Source organism: Eutrema salsugineum, unplaced genomic scaffold, assembly GCF_000478725.1.
Source record: "Eutrema salsugineum unplaced genomic scaffold, Eutsalg1_0 scaffold_10, whole genome shotgun sequence".
Classification (NCBI taxonomy): Eukaryota; Viridiplantae; Streptophyta; class Magnoliopsida; order Brassicales; family Brassicaceae; genus Eutrema; species Eutrema salsugineum.
Window position 1 is genome coordinate 1,735,365 of NW_006256908.1, and position 17,477 is coordinate 1,752,841.

Below are 17,477 nucleotides of genomic sequence, written 5' to 3' on the forward strand. Positions count from 1 at the left end.
GTCCAATGGAATGACGCTATTTGTGATGTCTAGATTAGAGTTTTTAACTTCAAATATTTTAGTATAAATATATACAACTTCTTTCTGATTCTCTCACACTCTTCTAAATTGTTTGACCTCTTCTTTTGTCTTCAAATAAGTTTGTACAGTAGTTCAAAAAACTATGTCTAAAATACATAAAACAATGATAAAAAATGAATAAGTTCGTACGGTACTTCAAAAAAATAAGTCTAAAATACATAGAACAGTGATCAAAAGATCTCAAACTATTTAAATTAAATTATTTTGAACTAATATATTTTTATCTATTATATTCTATACTGTTTTTTACGATCATATCTTCAAACATTAAAATACAAAAATATAACAAACATATATATTCAACAATAGAGAATAAAAAACAAATCAATCCAAATTACTATGAATTTTTAAATAATCAAATAAAAAATTATATCAGTCCGCGCAAAGCGCCTGAAAGTTCACTAGTTACCATTAAAAATCTAATCAGTTCGCTATATTAGATTTATAAATAGGAAAGCATGTTTTTGAAGATTAGGGGCCGCAAGGCTCTTTCAGTTTAACCCTAATCGGCGATCAATCAAAACTTTTTCTTCAACAGAGACTTTGGGTTGTGTTCATGGAATCATGGTTAATGAGGAAGATTATTTGCCAGCAAAGATTTCTATGACTTATCGATCGAATATCAAATCGTATATGCTCCTCAGATCTCGACTTCGTTCTGGTTTATTTTTTAAAGAAATATGGTTTCCTTTGGATTTGAGATTCCCAGAGAAGAAGCTTTTGCTGTTGGAGATGTTTTAATACATCTCAATATCTCATGAATTTATCCATCTCGCTTCCATTTTGTGCTGATTTCGATGCTAGAGTACTTAATCCAGTCTGAGACGTAAGATTACTTACACCTATATTTTGATCACAATTGCATTGCTATGTTCTAATGTTTAGTTCTTAGGATCAGATGGAAGAATGGGTGGCTCCTTCTGGGATTTGGATCAGTTTTCTTTCATCATCTTTGTGGGAGGATTCGGAAGTTGTCGCTGAATGGCATCCGAGAAATTGGTCGAGGATGTCATGAGTGTTGTTGCGGAATCAAAGAATAGAGAAGAGAATGTCGATGTTGAGAATTCCAGGGACAAGAACATTAGAACAGTTCCAAGACTCTTGACTTATCAACCAGTGTTCTTTTCTTTTTAAAGCTTTCATATTCTCAACTTATCGATTTCTTCTCTGCAGTATCAGTTTGTGACACCCACTTTTAAGGATGCAGCTTCAGTACCTACTTCAAAGTGAGTCAAAATGTTTTCTAATTTCAAATACGCAAATATAAGCCAACTAGATTGCTACAAAGCTTGAAGAACAAAGGAACTGTGTTGGTTGTGAAGTTAGGGATACCAAGCAAACCTTTGAGCTGTTGGAGTCCTATAACAATGGTGGCACCATCCACGAACCCTATTATGGCTGCGTGAGACAGAAAATCCACCAGAAGCCCTAATTTGAATATCCCAAAGGAAGCTTGGAAGATTTCGGCAAAGAAAATTGTGGTTAGGACGAGTTTCTTGTACCCCAAGGGATCTGTTTCTGGATCGATCAGTTTCTGCAACATCGAGGATTTAATAAGAGATATTACAGCCACTTCCCATTGGTTTAATGACTGATCGAAGAGACAAAGAAGATAGTTATGGTATGTGAAATTATTGAAATTATTTATTTTAAAATTATTTCCTTACTTTCTGTTTTTGTATTTTTTTTTCTCTTTGTATCTTTTGGAAATTTTATCTGTCAAGTTTTTGAGCTGTTTAGTTTTATTGCCTTAGTTTTATCTATATATATGGAGGGGCGAGAGGGAGAGAGGGAAAGAGAGAGAGGGAGGGAACGAGGGGAAAAGAGGCATATGGAAGGATGGAGAGAGATAGGGGGAATGAGGTAGGGAGAGGGGGAAAGGGAGGGAGAAAGAGAGGGGGACCAGCGTAAAACAAAGATGGGTGTTTCAGAACATTTTTAAAAACTCGTGTTTGTCATAGTTCGTTTGGTTGTTGATTTTATACATTTATTTAGTATTTTTTTTTTGGAGAGAGTTTGATTTTGGATAGTGTTTTCATTTTTGGTTTAGTTTTATTTTGATAGTATTTCTAATTCTCTTTGGTATATAACAAAAACATTTTGGATTATATTTATAAAATCCTTCGGCACGTAGTCAAATAAATAAATTAAGCGTTTGATATTTTGATGCTACACTATATTAATTTTTTTTTTCTTTTTCTTCTCAAATGTTGCAACTAGTTACCGATAGCTAGATTCTCTGATAAGTATAAGAAAATAAGCATAACCTAGCTTGTTCACAATGTTAGACGCAAATACAGAAAACTCAAAAACTTTTATTTTCTGATATCTCTTGGATTGTTCATCTCACAAGGATAATGTAGAGGGTAAATACAATTAACATATATAATACTTAAAAACCGTGAGACTCTTTTCTTGGACAATAACTAAAAAAATAAACTCAACTAATAACGTAAGATGACTCTAAAGGTTTAATTACGAGTGCTGAACGGAGCACATTAGACACTGAGACACGTGTAACGTTAATAACACAGAGGCTTGAGTAGAACACACAGAATTTCTAAAACCAAATTCATTAAGAATCACTTAGACTATCTTAACAGATCTGTCTAATCAGAATTACACAATTTTGATATACATAATTCAACACTGGCCAATTCTTAATATACTCAACACTGGCCAATTCTTAATATACTCAACCAGCACAACAACAGTTGTGTTTCTAAATTTTGTTCATTCATCAAAAACTCTAATCTCACACTTAGTTTCTTGTGACTAACAACTCTCTTAAAACGGCTAACCACTCACAAGAATCGCCTTCATGAATATATACCATATCTCGATAGGAGCATCAAGCATGTGTATATCTTCTTTCCTTCTTGTTACGATCTTCCAATCTTCTTCCCGCCAGCTGCTCATCCTTAATGCCACGTCAGTCTGCTCTTTAACATCCTACGTGTCACTCACGCCTTTCCTTGTTGGAAACTCTCGCGCACCAGTCCTTGCATGTGCTCCGCACTCCTCCAGTGTTGAATCTCTACACTTTGGATCTTACAACACGAACTTAATTTAAAGTAAACATGGCTTAACCCGCAAATCCTCCTAGATCTTGAGCTTGATAAATATGTTGCTGCAGTTTTGAATGAGCTTCTTTTTCTTCTTCTTAATTATTTTGTTGATTGATGTCACCTGCCGTATTCATCATGAACTTATCGATGTGGAACATCAAATTTTCCAAGCCATCAAAACCAAAAACTTCTCACGGATATTGTTCTTGGTACGACAGCATCATGTCGTTGTTGTTGTTATGTGTAGTCATTGTCCGATTGTCATTGTCTCCAGTCCTACATCTTGGCTTTGAAGAGGAGGAGGAGGAATCAGTGTATATTGATGTTGTTGATGAGTGGCGTCATCGTGTTCTCTCTCTAGCATCATTATCCAAGTCTCATTAGCAAAACGGTCAAACCAACTTCTTCTTCTTGCACTTAGTTAAGCATCATCAGGACGTTATTGTGGTTACTATGAGGAGGAGGCAGAGAAAGAATCGGTGTATCCATGCCCTTTTTTGCTGAGCGAAGGTCACCATGTTCTCTCTCTAGGTGCAGCATCGTCTCAATCTCATTAGTAAAACCAGCTTCTTCATCGTGCATTTGGTTCAGTAATTAAGATGTTGTTCTCCACCTGAGGAACCTGGTCAACGAATCAAAGTTTGTCTCTTTTCTTGGTCTTGTCTCTGATCCAATACAAGACCAAGTCGTCGTGAACATCCTTGTGAAGAAAGTATTCCGTCATGAGCCAATCCGTCGTTATGTGGATGTTACAAGGAGTGTTTTTGTTTTTGTTTTTATTTTTATATACACTTGTATATCTTATACATATCATTTAACAGAAGCCAAGAAAAAACAAATCATACAGATTTTCAAAAGCCTCCCAAGACTACAAAATCATACCCAACTCCTCAAAAGGTTTAGAATCTAATCCAAAGCCAGAGTATTCTTATTAATAGAAAAATAATTTTCTAAACATGAATTCATATCATTTTGCAAAATGATTCTTATTACATGAGTTGATACTATATAGAGTATATAAATCTACTACTACATCATTTGCCTCGGTGTTCATCTCCGCAGTCACCAATCACTTGGAGAAGATTTTTACCTTTCTTGGTAACCTCTTGTATGCTATTAACATCTTCATCATCCAATTTTAATGAGAATATAGCGTTTGCGTCTTGTATATATTCCGCGCTAACCCGAGTCTCACCCCAATCATAGATCCAGCAACTCCTGGCTGCATTGAGATTCCATTTTTCAGAACAAACCAAAAACCAGACTCTTTTTAAGCGCCAGAGTACTCCATGTCAGGAAAGACAAATACCTGATCTATTACATATCTCACAGCTACTGTCGGAATAGAGACTCCATGCTTTGTGGCTATGTTCTTCATCGTTCGGAGTAAAACTTGGAATATATTCAACCCTCCCCATGCATCAACCACCTGTATTGCAACTTTCAAAAATCTTATAACAGTACAAAATTATGATGCAAATTTATACAATGAGAACACTTCCCAACTCCAATGGCAGTTCAGGGGACAATGATTTTGTATATCTTTCAGGTCAACTGGGACTTACTGAGTCAGCTAACGGTGGTCCTCGATTTCCCTTATAGTGTCTTTCCTAGTTTTGGGTTTGCTTTAGGTTTTAGTGTATATGGGGACGAAGTCTTAGTTATGACACTCACATAAAACTTGAAGTGCTTTAGAGGTTTTGAGACTTATTTTCTTTGAAAGTTTTGATTTTCAGTTCAGTGTTACTTTTGTGTAAAGTTAATAACAAATAGCTCTACTCTATACTTTCCCTTCTTATCATTTCAACAATTTGGATTTAATCTGTGAATGATTGAACACTTATCGTTTTGTACAATTGGAAAGAAGGAGTCTTCAAGGGAGTAGTTAAATTGGTATCAATACTTCTCTGATAGTAGACCGCCAAAAAAGAGGAAGTATGAAAAGTACAAAATGTTCGGTCATCGCGCTAGTATTCACATGATTGCTAACAACAGGGATTCCATTATCCAGGATTTTCTCAAGTCTCTCTGTATCAAAATTTGCCAAACCAAGAGTCTTGATTTTACCTGCAATCATTGTCAAGTAAGCCAATAGAAAAATAAATCGTCACTCACAAGAATGGAAAAAGATATATCCCTACTTTGTTTACCTTCTTCTTTTAGGTCAGTGAGGTGTTTAAGTGCATCAAGATAACCGTCATTCCCATAATCCCACCTATTCCAAACTACAGATTAGCAAAATAGGGAATAATGCATTTGGCTGTGTGAAAATGTTCACTACAGAAAGCTACAAAACTTCTAAGCATTTCATTATTTAAATAAGAAGATAGAAGTATAGAACACATCCATCAACTACATGCAATTAAGCAAAAGAGAGAAACACCAGTGAAACTGAAGCATATCTAGAGAAGCCATATTCATTCTCTTCCGAGATTTGTCGAGTCTCTCACAACATAACTGATTGTCATCTTCCCTGGACTAGGAACCCATTTTGTCAAACTGCATCACAAAACATGTAGTCTAATCAATTAGCTACTCTGGTCCATTGCTTTTGATCTCTATATTATTGAAAAAAAATAGACTTAAAACTCTCTTACCCTTTAATCTTTTCCAAATACTCTGGAGGTCGCTCTCGACGAACCTTATTAATAAAAATGCCATAAAGATCTCCTGCAGAACCATCTAAACATACAAAGCCACAAACTAATCAGAATTATATCATTTAATCTTCACACAAAACCTTTGACTTCAGGTTTTTTGTAGCAAAATCATAGCATCAAAATCCTGTAATCTCTTTTTCACTTAGCTAGTATGTTAGATGGATAGCAAAATAACATAATAGTTGAAATCAATAGGACAAGAAAGCTCAAACCTAAATAAACGTAAAACGTTCACAATATTAGATGAATAACGTTTTGTATAAACTTGTTATAAATTTAAAACGTGCCTAATAGATTGATAAAATAGTTTTTCAATTTTCACTTTTTATTCATTGTAAGTTTAAATTCTTTTATGATTTCAGTTTGTGAAATCTATCCCAAGATAAACTAGATTCATTATAATCCAACCAAATACACTTTATAGAAGAAGTAGAAACACTAACCTTGATCCATGTTTTGATTAGGTTTGAGATCAACCAAATAGCCAAAGTTGATTTCCTACTATCGACGCATCCGGCATAGTCTGAATCTGAATATCCGACAACCTCCAGATGATCGGATCTCCTATATGTAAGCATGTGCTCTTTGGTGCCTTGGAAGTACCTGAGGACTTTCTCTGCACCTTTCCAGTTGTCCATTACAGGATTACTTTGATACCAACCCAACATACCAACAGCAAAACTGATATATGGTCAGGTACATGTCTGAACATAATTCAAACTCCCAACCACTGATGCATATGGAATTCTTGCCATTTCCTTACGCTCTAATTCACTTTTCGGACATTGCAATTTGCTAAACTTGTTCCTTTTCTGAATTGGAACTACCCCTGTGGAGCAATTTTCCATTCTATATCTCTCTAAGATTTTATTGATATATCTTTTCTGAGACAAACTTAACAATCCTTTGTGATCTATTCCGAAATATTTCTATTCCAATCACATAAGATGCCTCACCCATATCTTTCATTTCAAAATTCTTAGAGAGATACATCTTTATTTCATGTAGCAAGCCCATGTTATTTGCAGCAAGTAAAATATCATCAACATATAAGACTAAAATCACAAATTTGCTCCTACTGACTGTAATGTAGATGCAGCGATCAACAATGATCTCTACACAATCGTACGACATAATGGTATTATTAAAATTTATATACCATTGTCTAGAAGCTTGTTTTAGTCCATATATTGATTTCCTCAGCTTACATACCAGATGTTCTTTTCCTGTGGCCACAAACCCTTCAGGTTGGTCCATATATACTTCTTCCTCGAGATCTCCATTCAGAAAGGCGGTCTTTACATCCATTTGGTGAAGCTCAAGATCATACTGAGCTACCAAAGCCAAAACAATTCTTAAAAAATTCTTCTTTGAAACTAGAGAGAAGGTTTCTTTGTAGTCGATTCCGTCCTTTTGGGTGAAACTTTTAGCAACAAGACGAGCCTTGTACCTTTCTGTGTTACCTTTCGAGTCGCGTTTAGTCTTAAAGACCCATTTACAACCAACGGTCTTGAAACCATTAGGCAACTCTACTAAGTCTCATACTTTATTATCACCCATAGACTTTATTTCTTCTTTCGAAGCAATCAACCACTCTTCGGAATTGTTACTTTCCATAGCTTGTTGGAATGAGTTTGGGTCTTCATCAATGCTTATGTCACATTCATTTTCAAAAATGTAAACCACATAGTCATCTGAAATGGCAGATCTTTTTTCCCTTCCAGAACGCTTTAAAGATTCTTGTGGTACACTATTCTCTTTTTGAAACTGTACTTTCAGCTAGCGAGTTTTGCACACCATCATGTTGTTCTATTGTGTCATTGAACTCTGATGAAACAATAGGAACAAATACCTTAGATGCAATATTGGGTGAAGGAATTTCAAAAATATAAAATCATTTTCCGCCAAAAATGTAAGTATCCATTTTCTGCCAAAAACGCAAATATCAATTTTCCGCCAAAAACATAAATTTTTATTTTCTCACTAAAAAGTAAAATTTTATTTTTTCTTCCAAAAATTTTAAATTCGATTTTCCACCAAAAATGTAGAATATTATTTTCTGCAAGAACATAAACTATCATTTTCCGTCTGATAGATGTCCACTAAAAACGAAAAAATTTATTTTCCTATCAAAAACGTAAAATTTTATTTTTTCATCTAAAACGTAAAATCATATTTTTCAGTCTAAAACGTAAAATCATATTTACGAAAAATCATTTTTCGTAAGAACATAAAATATTATTTTCTCGTGAAAATGCAAAATTACGTTTTTTCGCAAAAAAAAAAAATATTTTTTTCGGCAAGAACGTAAAATCTACTTTTTCAGCCAAAAATTTAAATCCCCGTTTCTGCCCAAAAAAAATTAAAATCTTTTTTCCTCTTTTTCCTGTCAAAAACATAAAATTTCTGTTTTTTTCCACAAAAACGTAAAATATCATTTTTTCGCCAAAAAATTATATCTTGGTTTTTCGGAAAAAAGTAAAATCTCTTTTCTCGTAACAGTCATAAAAATCCATTTTTCCTCCAAAAACCAAAATCTTGTTTTCTCGAAAAAAACATAAAATATTTTCACACCAAATCATAATATTTTAATTTCTCGTCAAAAACGTAAAATCTGGTTTCTGGCCAAAAATAAATATTTTGTTTTCTTGACAAAAACAAAATTTTTATTTTCCACCAAAAATTTAAAAATGTAAATTTAAGATATAATTAGATTAAATATTTTAGTAACCTTCGTATTTAAACATCTTCATATTAAAATGACCAAACAAACAAAGGTTCATTGAGATGTATCATCCAAATGAATAACCCATAACAAAAATGAATATCATTCTGATGAATTATCGAGATGAATGTTTTAAATAAATCATCTGATAAATTATTCAGATAAATTTTATAAATAAATCATTGGAATGCAAATGACAAATAAGCAAATAAACAGACCTCAAATGAAGAAAAAAAAATGTTTCCCATCATAATATGATTAATATATCTCTCTTCTTAGGGTTTCGTTTCTTGTCGTCTACAGAGAAGTAGAGAGCTATTTGTTATTATTTATATCTTCATTTGTCGGTAGATTCCTTGTTAACAGACAAATTAAAAGAATACTTGTTAATAGAAACTTTTAATATTAACAACAAATCTTGAATGGAGATCTAAATACTGTATACCCACTACTCATTTGTTAACTACAGTTTATCAGTTGTGTTGATATTAATTTATTATCTCTACAAAAATGTTTTTCGTTTTCATTAGGACTTTTGATGCTCTGTTCTTTCTAATTGTTTGCTATTCTGTTTTCTTATTCTTTGACACTTTTTTTTGGTAAAAACCTTTGGTTTTCTTTCTGCTTTGAGCTTTTGATAATAGAACTTTTTTAGATGGCAACAAATAAAAATGATTTCGGGTTGAGCATGCTGCAAGCTATAGAATATTCCTTCAGCCACTGATAAAAGAGCTAGAAATATTAATGTTTAATTTTTATTTTCTTTGCTCTTAAAAACTATTGCTATTTTTGCTTTTATTGTTCGTGTTAATTATTTTATTTTATTGATAAATTTTGTTTAATTTTAAAACTTCACAATTAAAAAGGAAAAAAATTTCCGTCTTGATTTATTTAAAGATAAACCAAAATAAAATTTGAAACAGTTACGCACTTTTCCTTTTTGACTGTCTATCTACTATCTAAAATATATCTTTTTATTTTTTAAGAAATCTGAATTTCCATGCAGTTGAATTTAAATTGAAATTCGTAAGGATAATATTATTATTGGACAGCCAATAAAAAATTCAGTAATATTTTTGTCAATAGAAAACCGGAAACCGTAAACAAAAATATTTTTAAGTGTTTTCCTTTTCGTCTACTTTTCCTTTTCGAACTTAGTTTTGTATTTATGGCTTCATTAGGAAAATTAAGAGAAAAACTATATATAACTTGTTCAATTGCGACGAGACATACTTGCTTTTGAGAATCATCAATAATAACCTTAAGCGAAAACTAACTCCGAGTTTATAACTTCTTCCACTCCGTCAGAATTTGCTTTGGATTTGATATAGGAAACCATGGAGAAGAGTAAGCTTCTTTTGAATCTTACAATTGATTGAGTTTAGGTCAATTTAACCTAGATCTCTTTGTTTTAGGTTCAGTTGCGTTCGAATTTTTATTAGTTCACTTCTAAATCTCTGATTTGCTTTCGTGAGAATTTGTTGACGTTTTATTACTAGTTTGGTTTCTTGGTGTGGTTGGGAAGTTGATTTCGATTGATACATAGGAAACTAAGATTCGCTTTGTTAAAAAAATTGCAGAATCTCAGCGTAAGAAGGCCTCGATGGATTTGTTTGATAGTGACGATGATACAAGTAGTTTCTGCATGGATGAAGTTCAGGTTCACAAAGATGTTATGTTGGATCAATCCCTTGATGCTCTTATATTTGAGTTGGGAACTCTAGAGAAGTTTGCTGCCGAAGCCAAAGGGTGTGCTTATGGATCAGTGGAAGAAGGAAGTGTGTCTCAGGAGGCATTGATAAACATGCATGGCTTGAAAGCTAAAGTCACTAATCAAGCTAGAGACCTCTCTGTTGAGGCAGGTGGTAAAGGTTCAGCTAAGAAAGATCTCAACGCCCAACGAAATTTGTTCAGAGATCTTGTTGTATTTCTTGAGGGTGGATACGCACCTGAAACATCTACAAAGGTCGGAGGGGACTCTTTACAGACAAGAACGTGGTATCAGATGTTACAATTCAATTGTTTGAAGCATTTCCTTGGGGGTGGTTTAATCAAGCATATGCAGGAGAATGAATTCCTTCATGATGTATTTAGTTTCACTCCAAAGAAGATTGGTGCCACTATTATGTCTAGTGACGAAAAGAGGTTTTTTAAATCACCTAACTCAGCTCTCAACAAAGCAAGGACGCGATTCATGAACGAACAGAGGATGTTAACTATGATTGCGGAATCTGAACGTTGGGCATTATGCAGCGATGGTGGAGAATGAATGATGGCTTTAGAAGTGATTTTGAAGCTCTGCATTTAAACTTGTTGATCGTAGTGTCACTTTTGCTGTTTCATGTTTTGATTAGATTTGTGTCATTCTTAAGTCTCTTGCCCTATTACAACAATTTTGTCGACTGTATATCCTATGATACAACAGTTGTTGGTCTTAGTCATTTAATACGGAAAAATACTAATAAACATCTACTATAGAAATACCTCAATTAAGAGGATAATGAGAGGAAAAAAATGAATAAGGTAAATTATATTAAGGGGTTTTTGCTAAAAATGACCTAAAATTTGATTTTGAATACAAAAGTAGACCCCTGATGTAATGCTTAGCAAAAATAATCTAATGGGGTAGTGAAAAGACAATATACTCCTATATGACCAAATAAAAAAACGGATGTTCTAATTACGGTTTAAACCCTGACGAAGTCTACTTTAAAGTAATAATAGACTTCTAACACAGCTTATGAAGTCTACTGTATAATTAAATCATAAAATTTATTTTTAAAAATTATAAAAATAATATTAGTTTCAAATTTGTAATCATAAATTAGATATTAGTAATCCTAATGTATATAAATTATTTTTTAATATTCATAAGTTTAAATTTGTTAATTCAAATTAAGAAGAACAAAATATTTGATTTAGGGTTTACACTTAGTAGACTTCAATATAGAAGTCTGCTAAGCCGAATAAATTAACTTTACCAGAAATTAAACCAAAAATAGTTTTCTTAACCAAAAATTAAACCAAAATTAAACAAAAAAATATTAGTCATATATATAAGATGTAACCCTAATTTTTTAGTGGAAAAAAAACTCTCGCCTCTCGGCGCATCACTCGCCTCTCTCGCCGGCCTCTTCGCCTCTCTCCCCTCTCTTCTCATTTCTTCTCTACCCTAAGCGTAGGAGTCACTGCCTTCACTGGGATTAGGGTTTTCACTGCCGCTTTAAAGCTATCTCCTCTTGCTTGCTGCAGATACCTCTTTGCCGTTGATCTTCTCCTTCATCTACAAACATGGGGTACGTTTCTCCTATCGTAGATCCTTTGTCTTGTGTCTCTGTTTGCTCTTTTAGCGTTTTAGCAATCTGTTTTTCTCGTTGTTTTGGTGAATTATGAGTGATTTAGTCGAATCTGCTTTGATTTTTTTTGTTGGAAATGGTGTCATGACTCGAATTTTAATTGTGGCATCGGACAATCAATGAGTTCTATCGGGATTATGTGGCAATGTGTGTTCGTTTCTCGATATATTTACTCATTTTTTTCTTTTCCTCATGGATCCACAATTGATTATAAATAATTTTGCTAAGTGCTAACTCAATAGATAGGAGCTAATCTGGAGATTTAGAGTATAATAAAACCCATGTGATTTTCTCTGCGCTCTAGTTATTAAAGCTTATGTTTGTTCATATCCTACTCGAAGCTGAATGTTGTTTAATGTGGTGTAATGTTGCAGTAAGACAAGGGTTATGGGAGCTGGGCGCAAGCTCAAGAGACTTCGGATTAACCAGAGGTCGGCTGACAAGCAGTACAAGAAGTCTCACCTTGGAAATGAATGGAAGAAGCCTTTTGCTGGTTCATCTCACGCCAAAGGAATCGTCCTCGAGAAAATGTAACGCTTTTTAAAAAAAACAGTCTTCATTTTCCTGTTTTTTTGAGTTTCGACATTTTAGCTGATCTGACTTTGTGTTTGATTATGCAGCGGTATTCAGGCTAAGCAGCCAAACTCTGCTATCCGTAAGTGTGCCAGAGTTCTCTCTGCTGAGCTCAAGCTCGCCGGTGCTACCAGACATCTCAGGGGCGATTTCATTGCCGCAGCTGGTTCCCTCCTCGTTGCCGGATTTCTCGTTGGTCGCCGGCACTAAATGGTAAACCATCGTTACTCTCTTTGGTTGTCCGTTGAAAGACTCTCTCTCTTCCATATCTTTATTTTGATTTTTTCTTATTTAAATGTTAAGATGCTCGGGTTGATGAATTTGGTTATTATTACAGGTATGTTATTCAAGCATGTGTAGTTGTCTATATGATATTGCATTCTAATTATCTGTACAAGCTACGGGAATGTGCTCCAAATGATATTGCTAGCAGGAGAAGTAATCTCTATTTTGCAGATGTGTGGCAGGGCTGGTCGGCCTCCATTTGATGACACGGGAATGGTTATTATTATGACTAGAAGAGGGACGGTTATATACTGCAACTTTTCTCTGTGCCTGAATCTCTTACTTTATTTTAATCTTCTCTTATCTTATCTGGCTGTGATTTATTAAATGATTACAGGTCCATCTTTATGAGAATCTTTTGAATGGATGCGAGGTTGTTGAATCACAGTACGTATTGGCCGATGAACTTTTTGGAACCCTTTGCTTTTCTGCACATTAAAGCTATTTGTTGACTTTCAAAAACATTCTTCTGTTGTTTTTTTTTGTCTCAGATTGCTGCCATGCTTAATAGAGCACCTAACCGCAGAAATAGTTCAACTTACTGTCAACAAATAGTTCAACTTACCGCAGAAACACAGTGTGGGGCATGCGGCCGATGAGTTCTGGATCTGCTGTGACGTTTGTGAGAACTGGCTCCATGGGAAGTGTGTGAAGATAACACCAGCCAGGGCTGAACACATCAAGCAGTTCAAGTGCCCATCTTGCAGCAACAAGAGGGCTCGGTCTTAAACTAGTTTTTATTGCCGCGTCGGTCGTAAACAACTGTGTTATAATCATTAAGTTGTTTTTCTTGTTATAGTCATTAAGCAGAATATCAATATGACAAATTGTAAAACATATGCATCATGTAATGCAAATTGATGTTAATATATGGAAATCTTTTCAGTTTATCTTTTTAAGGAGTATGATAACAAGCCTTAAACATGATTAAAAGTCTTGAATGCACATATTCTTTTTTACACAATGTTTTAAATCAGCTTATGTCACTTTATCAACTTAATTTTGTATGTAATATCAACTTGTGTGACTTGTACTATAAATATTAACTTGTAAACTAGAATACAAAAACATTGCACAAAATACAAGTTCTTTTCTATCTCCTATTTTCAATTGAACTATTCTATATAATAAACACACAAAAAATCATATTAGCAAACATAATTATAAACCAAATTATGGCAAACACATAGAACATAAATTTTTCTAGCAATTAGACTTCGTGTGCAGACTTCATCCGTAGACTGCTGGAGAAGTCTACTTTTACAACCTAACTAGCTTATAAATCAAAAAATTGATTTCACACTAATTATCGACTTAAATCAAATGAAAATCATTGAGTAGTTCAACCACTTGCTAACACGCATATCCAAACCTCGAAATTTTAAAAAACATTATAAATATTTTTCAAAAGCGTTTTTAAAATAAATACAAATAGTAGACTTCCCAATTAGACTTCCTTAGTAGACTTCAGGAGAAGTCTACTGAAGTCTACTTTGATAAGCTAAGTAGCTTAAAAATCGAAACTTCTGATTCAACAATAAATATCAAATAAAATGAAATGAAATTCACTGGGTAGTTCAATCACTTACTAAGAAGCAATTCTAATCCAAAAATTAAAAAAAATACTTTATAAATTTGCCTAAAATGCGTTTTTAAAAAAACTGCAATAAGTTCTCTTCTAAAGCAGACTCCAAACGTAGACTGGAGGAGAAATCTACTTTTTCATAGTGAAGTCTACTAAAGAAGTCTACTAAAAAACAGGTTATTTTTGCAATTGACCAATCCGTTGACTTTTCCTTCAGTAGACTTCAGAAGTAGACTTCCGGCCAAAAAGGTTATTTTAGCATTTGACCGATGCATTGACTAACAAAGTAGACTTCTATTGTAGACTTCATGTACGAGTAGACTTCTTTGACAGTCTACTTTTTCAATAGAAGTCTACGAAAAAAGGTTATTTTTGCAATTGAATTTTTTGAGTAGACTTCACTGTGAAGTCTACTAAAAAAAGATTCCTTCTAAGTTTGACCGAAAGATATAAGTAGACTTCCCAAAGAAGTCTACAGTTTTTAGACTTCTTTCTGAAGTCTACTGCAGCTTTCCAGAGTTTTCTGAATTTTTTATTTTTTAAAAAACTTTAGTCAAACACTAAAATGACCTATACGTTTTTGGTCAAACTACAAAAGTAACTTAAAAGTAGACTTCTTGTGCAGACGTAAACAGTAGACTTTAGAAAGAAGTCTACATTAAAAAGTCAAAATACGGTCAACTACAAAAATAACCTCTTTTCTTTCGTAGACTTCTTAAGCCTTCAAATGAAGTCTACTATGTTTTTTTTTGTTTTCAAAGGATATCGAGTAGACTTCTCGTGAGGTTTAATGAAGTCTACTTTTAAAAAATCAATTGCAAAAATAACCTTATGTTGACTAGTAGACTTCAGTATACTTCACGAGAAGTCTACTTTCGCGATATGAAAACTGAAATATGGAAAAATTGAAGTGCGACGATTACCTTTAACAAAATTGAGCTTGGCTACAGTTCTTTTAAGCACCCAGAACTCAGGATTTCACCAAAAATAAGCAACCCAGATGTTAAGTAACCAGAAATCATCAAAAATGCATGACTTTTGGCATTGTAACTTAGCCCAGATGTTTTGGAGAAGAAATTATGAAAGAATGAGGAAGGTTATGAGTGAATGAGCTCAAATATTTACTTATTACAGCTTTGAAATTGGTTGAGAAGCATTTATTCCATTTTCATGGTTGTTCATGGTGGTTGAAGAAATTGTAGAAGATGGCATTCTCGTAATAAAAAGGTCTTTAGAAGGTCCAATGAGACTTTAGCCAAATTAAAGAAAAATCGAAATAATAGATTTATAATGACATTTTCGTTAATAGTTTAAGTGAGAAAGATAAAATTGTAAGAAAATGACAAAAGTTGGAGAAAGAAAAAAAGAGGTTAGTTTTGTGTTTGACTTTGAAATATGGGTTAAATCTGAAACTCTCCCTTAAATTAAACCTGGATTTTGTATACATCAAATATGAAAACCTTTTAAAGTTCTCACAAACTGTTTGCACAAAAAAAAAGTGCTAATAAACCAATTAAGTACGCACACTTTAACACAAAGAAACTTTAACACAAAGAATCGTGTTCTTGGCATTCTTGCGATGCAAGTAAATAGGCATACGCAACTAAGAAGTAATAACCTAATTGAGTAAACAAGAGCCAGCCACCGTAGCTACTGAATATGTTTCTTCACCACCACAGATTTAATCTCACCAGATGGAACCTGGAAGTCTTGGAATCATTGGCCAATCTTCTTATTGTTGTATTATTATGGTTGGAAGTGGAACACTGAGCCTTTGTGTGATAAAATGATGGTTCAAGAGCTCAGACGCTGTAGCCCTTATCGGATACTTTAATCCCATGGTGCCCTTGTATGATGGATGTAGTCCATGGCACTGCCGCAAAAAGTCTTTAGCCACCGGAGAGATTTCTTCAAACAACCTCCACTCATAATAATTTTCAAATAGTTCTTGCTCGGGTTCACCACCAAACATCTCGTAAACCACACACCCTAGAGACCATATATCAAGAGCCGGATCGATGAGTCCGTTTGGCCCAAGAGACTCCCGTGGCATGTAATGAGGCGTACCAGGAAACATAGAGCCACATGGATGCGCATAACTGGAATTAGGCTCTTTGGATAAACCGAAATCAGCAAGCTTGAGATCAAATGGCTCTCCAAAAGTGGTGGAGTGGAAGAGGAGTATATTGCCTGGCTTGAGGTCGCAGTGAACGTAGCCTTTAGCGTGAAGAGCCTCGAGTCCTTGTAGGATCATACGAGCTGCGCGTTGGATCATATATTCAGGTAATGGTTTCCCAGGAAACTCCGAGATCATCTTGTGGAGAGTTTGTTTGTTGGCGTATTCCATGTAGATGTAACAATATCTTGTGTTGTTCTCCAAGTGAACAAAAGTGCTTTTAGCTTACACGATGCAAGGATGGTTGTGGAAACGTAGCATGATGTCGAGTTCCTTCTCAAGATTACTGAAGAGATTTATCGAACATGTCTTCTTTGCGTAGGCTCGTAGTTGAGGATCACCTACGAGAGTTACAGAGCCGAAGCTCCCTCGGCCAAGAACGCATGCTTGTGTCAATGAAGATTCTTCCACAAGCCAAGGATCTCTGCTTTCACAAATCTGCTCCATCACAGTGAAAAGTAGCGTAATCCAAGGATATCTTTAGGTATTGTTACGTTTTGTTATCAAATAATATAATCTGATCACTTACACTAGTTTATATAGTTCAACAAGTCGGCGGTGGTTGCAATTTCCAATTTTGAAAGTAGGAAACTAGACTATTAATACGTCAATCAGTTTCCCCCATGCGTTACTGTTTCCTCATATACGGGTGAAGTGACACGTACACTTTTGTTCTTCCTAAATAACCTCTTGTTCCTTCGATATGGATGGTTATCCGGCAAAAACATGCGGTGACTATCAAACCAACAGGTTTTTTTAACCATGTTTTAGCTGAAACACATCAGTTCGATCAAGACAATAAGGACAAGATAACCTCCCATGTGTAGTTCATCCTGATAGCATACCATAAGCGGGGAAATTGCTTATTGTCCTCATAAGCACAGCCCGCATAGTAAAAAAATTTCCCGTTGAATAGTCATACGTTCGAACGCTGGTATACCATAACTGATTCAACTCATGTATGAGTG

General features: G+C 34.3%; 3 protein-coding genes and 1 pseudogene across 3 annotated transcripts; 2 read left to right on the plus strand and 2 right to left on the minus strand.

Annotated features, from left to right (window-relative positions):
* Window positions 1–4,183: 4,183 nt before the first annotated feature.
* On the minus strand, window positions 4,184–6,447 carry LOC18027364 (putative 2,5-diketo-D-gluconic acid reductase A). The gene is given in 11 exon segments (XM_024147869.1): window positions 4,184–4,327; window positions 4,330–4,371; window positions 4,459–4,578; window positions 4,988–5,048; window positions 5,050–5,109; window positions 5,111–5,216; window positions 5,300–5,364; window positions 5,533–5,599; window positions 5,602–5,648; window positions 5,747–5,831; window positions 6,225–6,447. Coding segments are annotated over 11 exon segments (1,020 nt in total).
* Window positions 6,448–10,137: 3,690 nt separating this feature from the next.
* Window positions 10,138–10,803, plus strand: LOC18027365 (interferon-related developmental regulator 1). Its single transcript, XM_006409678.1, has one exon. The coding sequence runs from the start codon at window positions 10,138–10,140 to the stop codon at window positions 10,801–10,803; it is 666 nt and encodes a 221-aa protein (XP_006409741.1).
* Window positions 10,804–11,700: 897 nt separating this feature from the next.
* Window positions 11,701–12,962, plus strand: LOC18026618 (40S ribosomal protein S23-2). The gene is made up of 4 exons (XM_006409679.2): window positions 11,701–11,830; window positions 12,265–12,420; window positions 12,511–12,676; window positions 12,920–12,962. Exons 1-3 carry the CDS (start codon window positions 11,826–11,828, stop codon window positions 12,671–12,673), a joined length of 324 nt encoding a protein of 107 aa, XP_006409742.2. The 5' UTR covers window positions 11,701–11,825; the 3' UTR covers window positions 12,674–12,676; window positions 12,920–12,962.
* Window positions 12,963–16,065: 3,103 nt separating this feature from the next.
* Window positions 16,066–16,956, minus strand: LOC18026619 (annotated as a pseudogene).
* Between the last annotated feature and the right edge of the window lie 521 nt (window positions 16,957–17,477).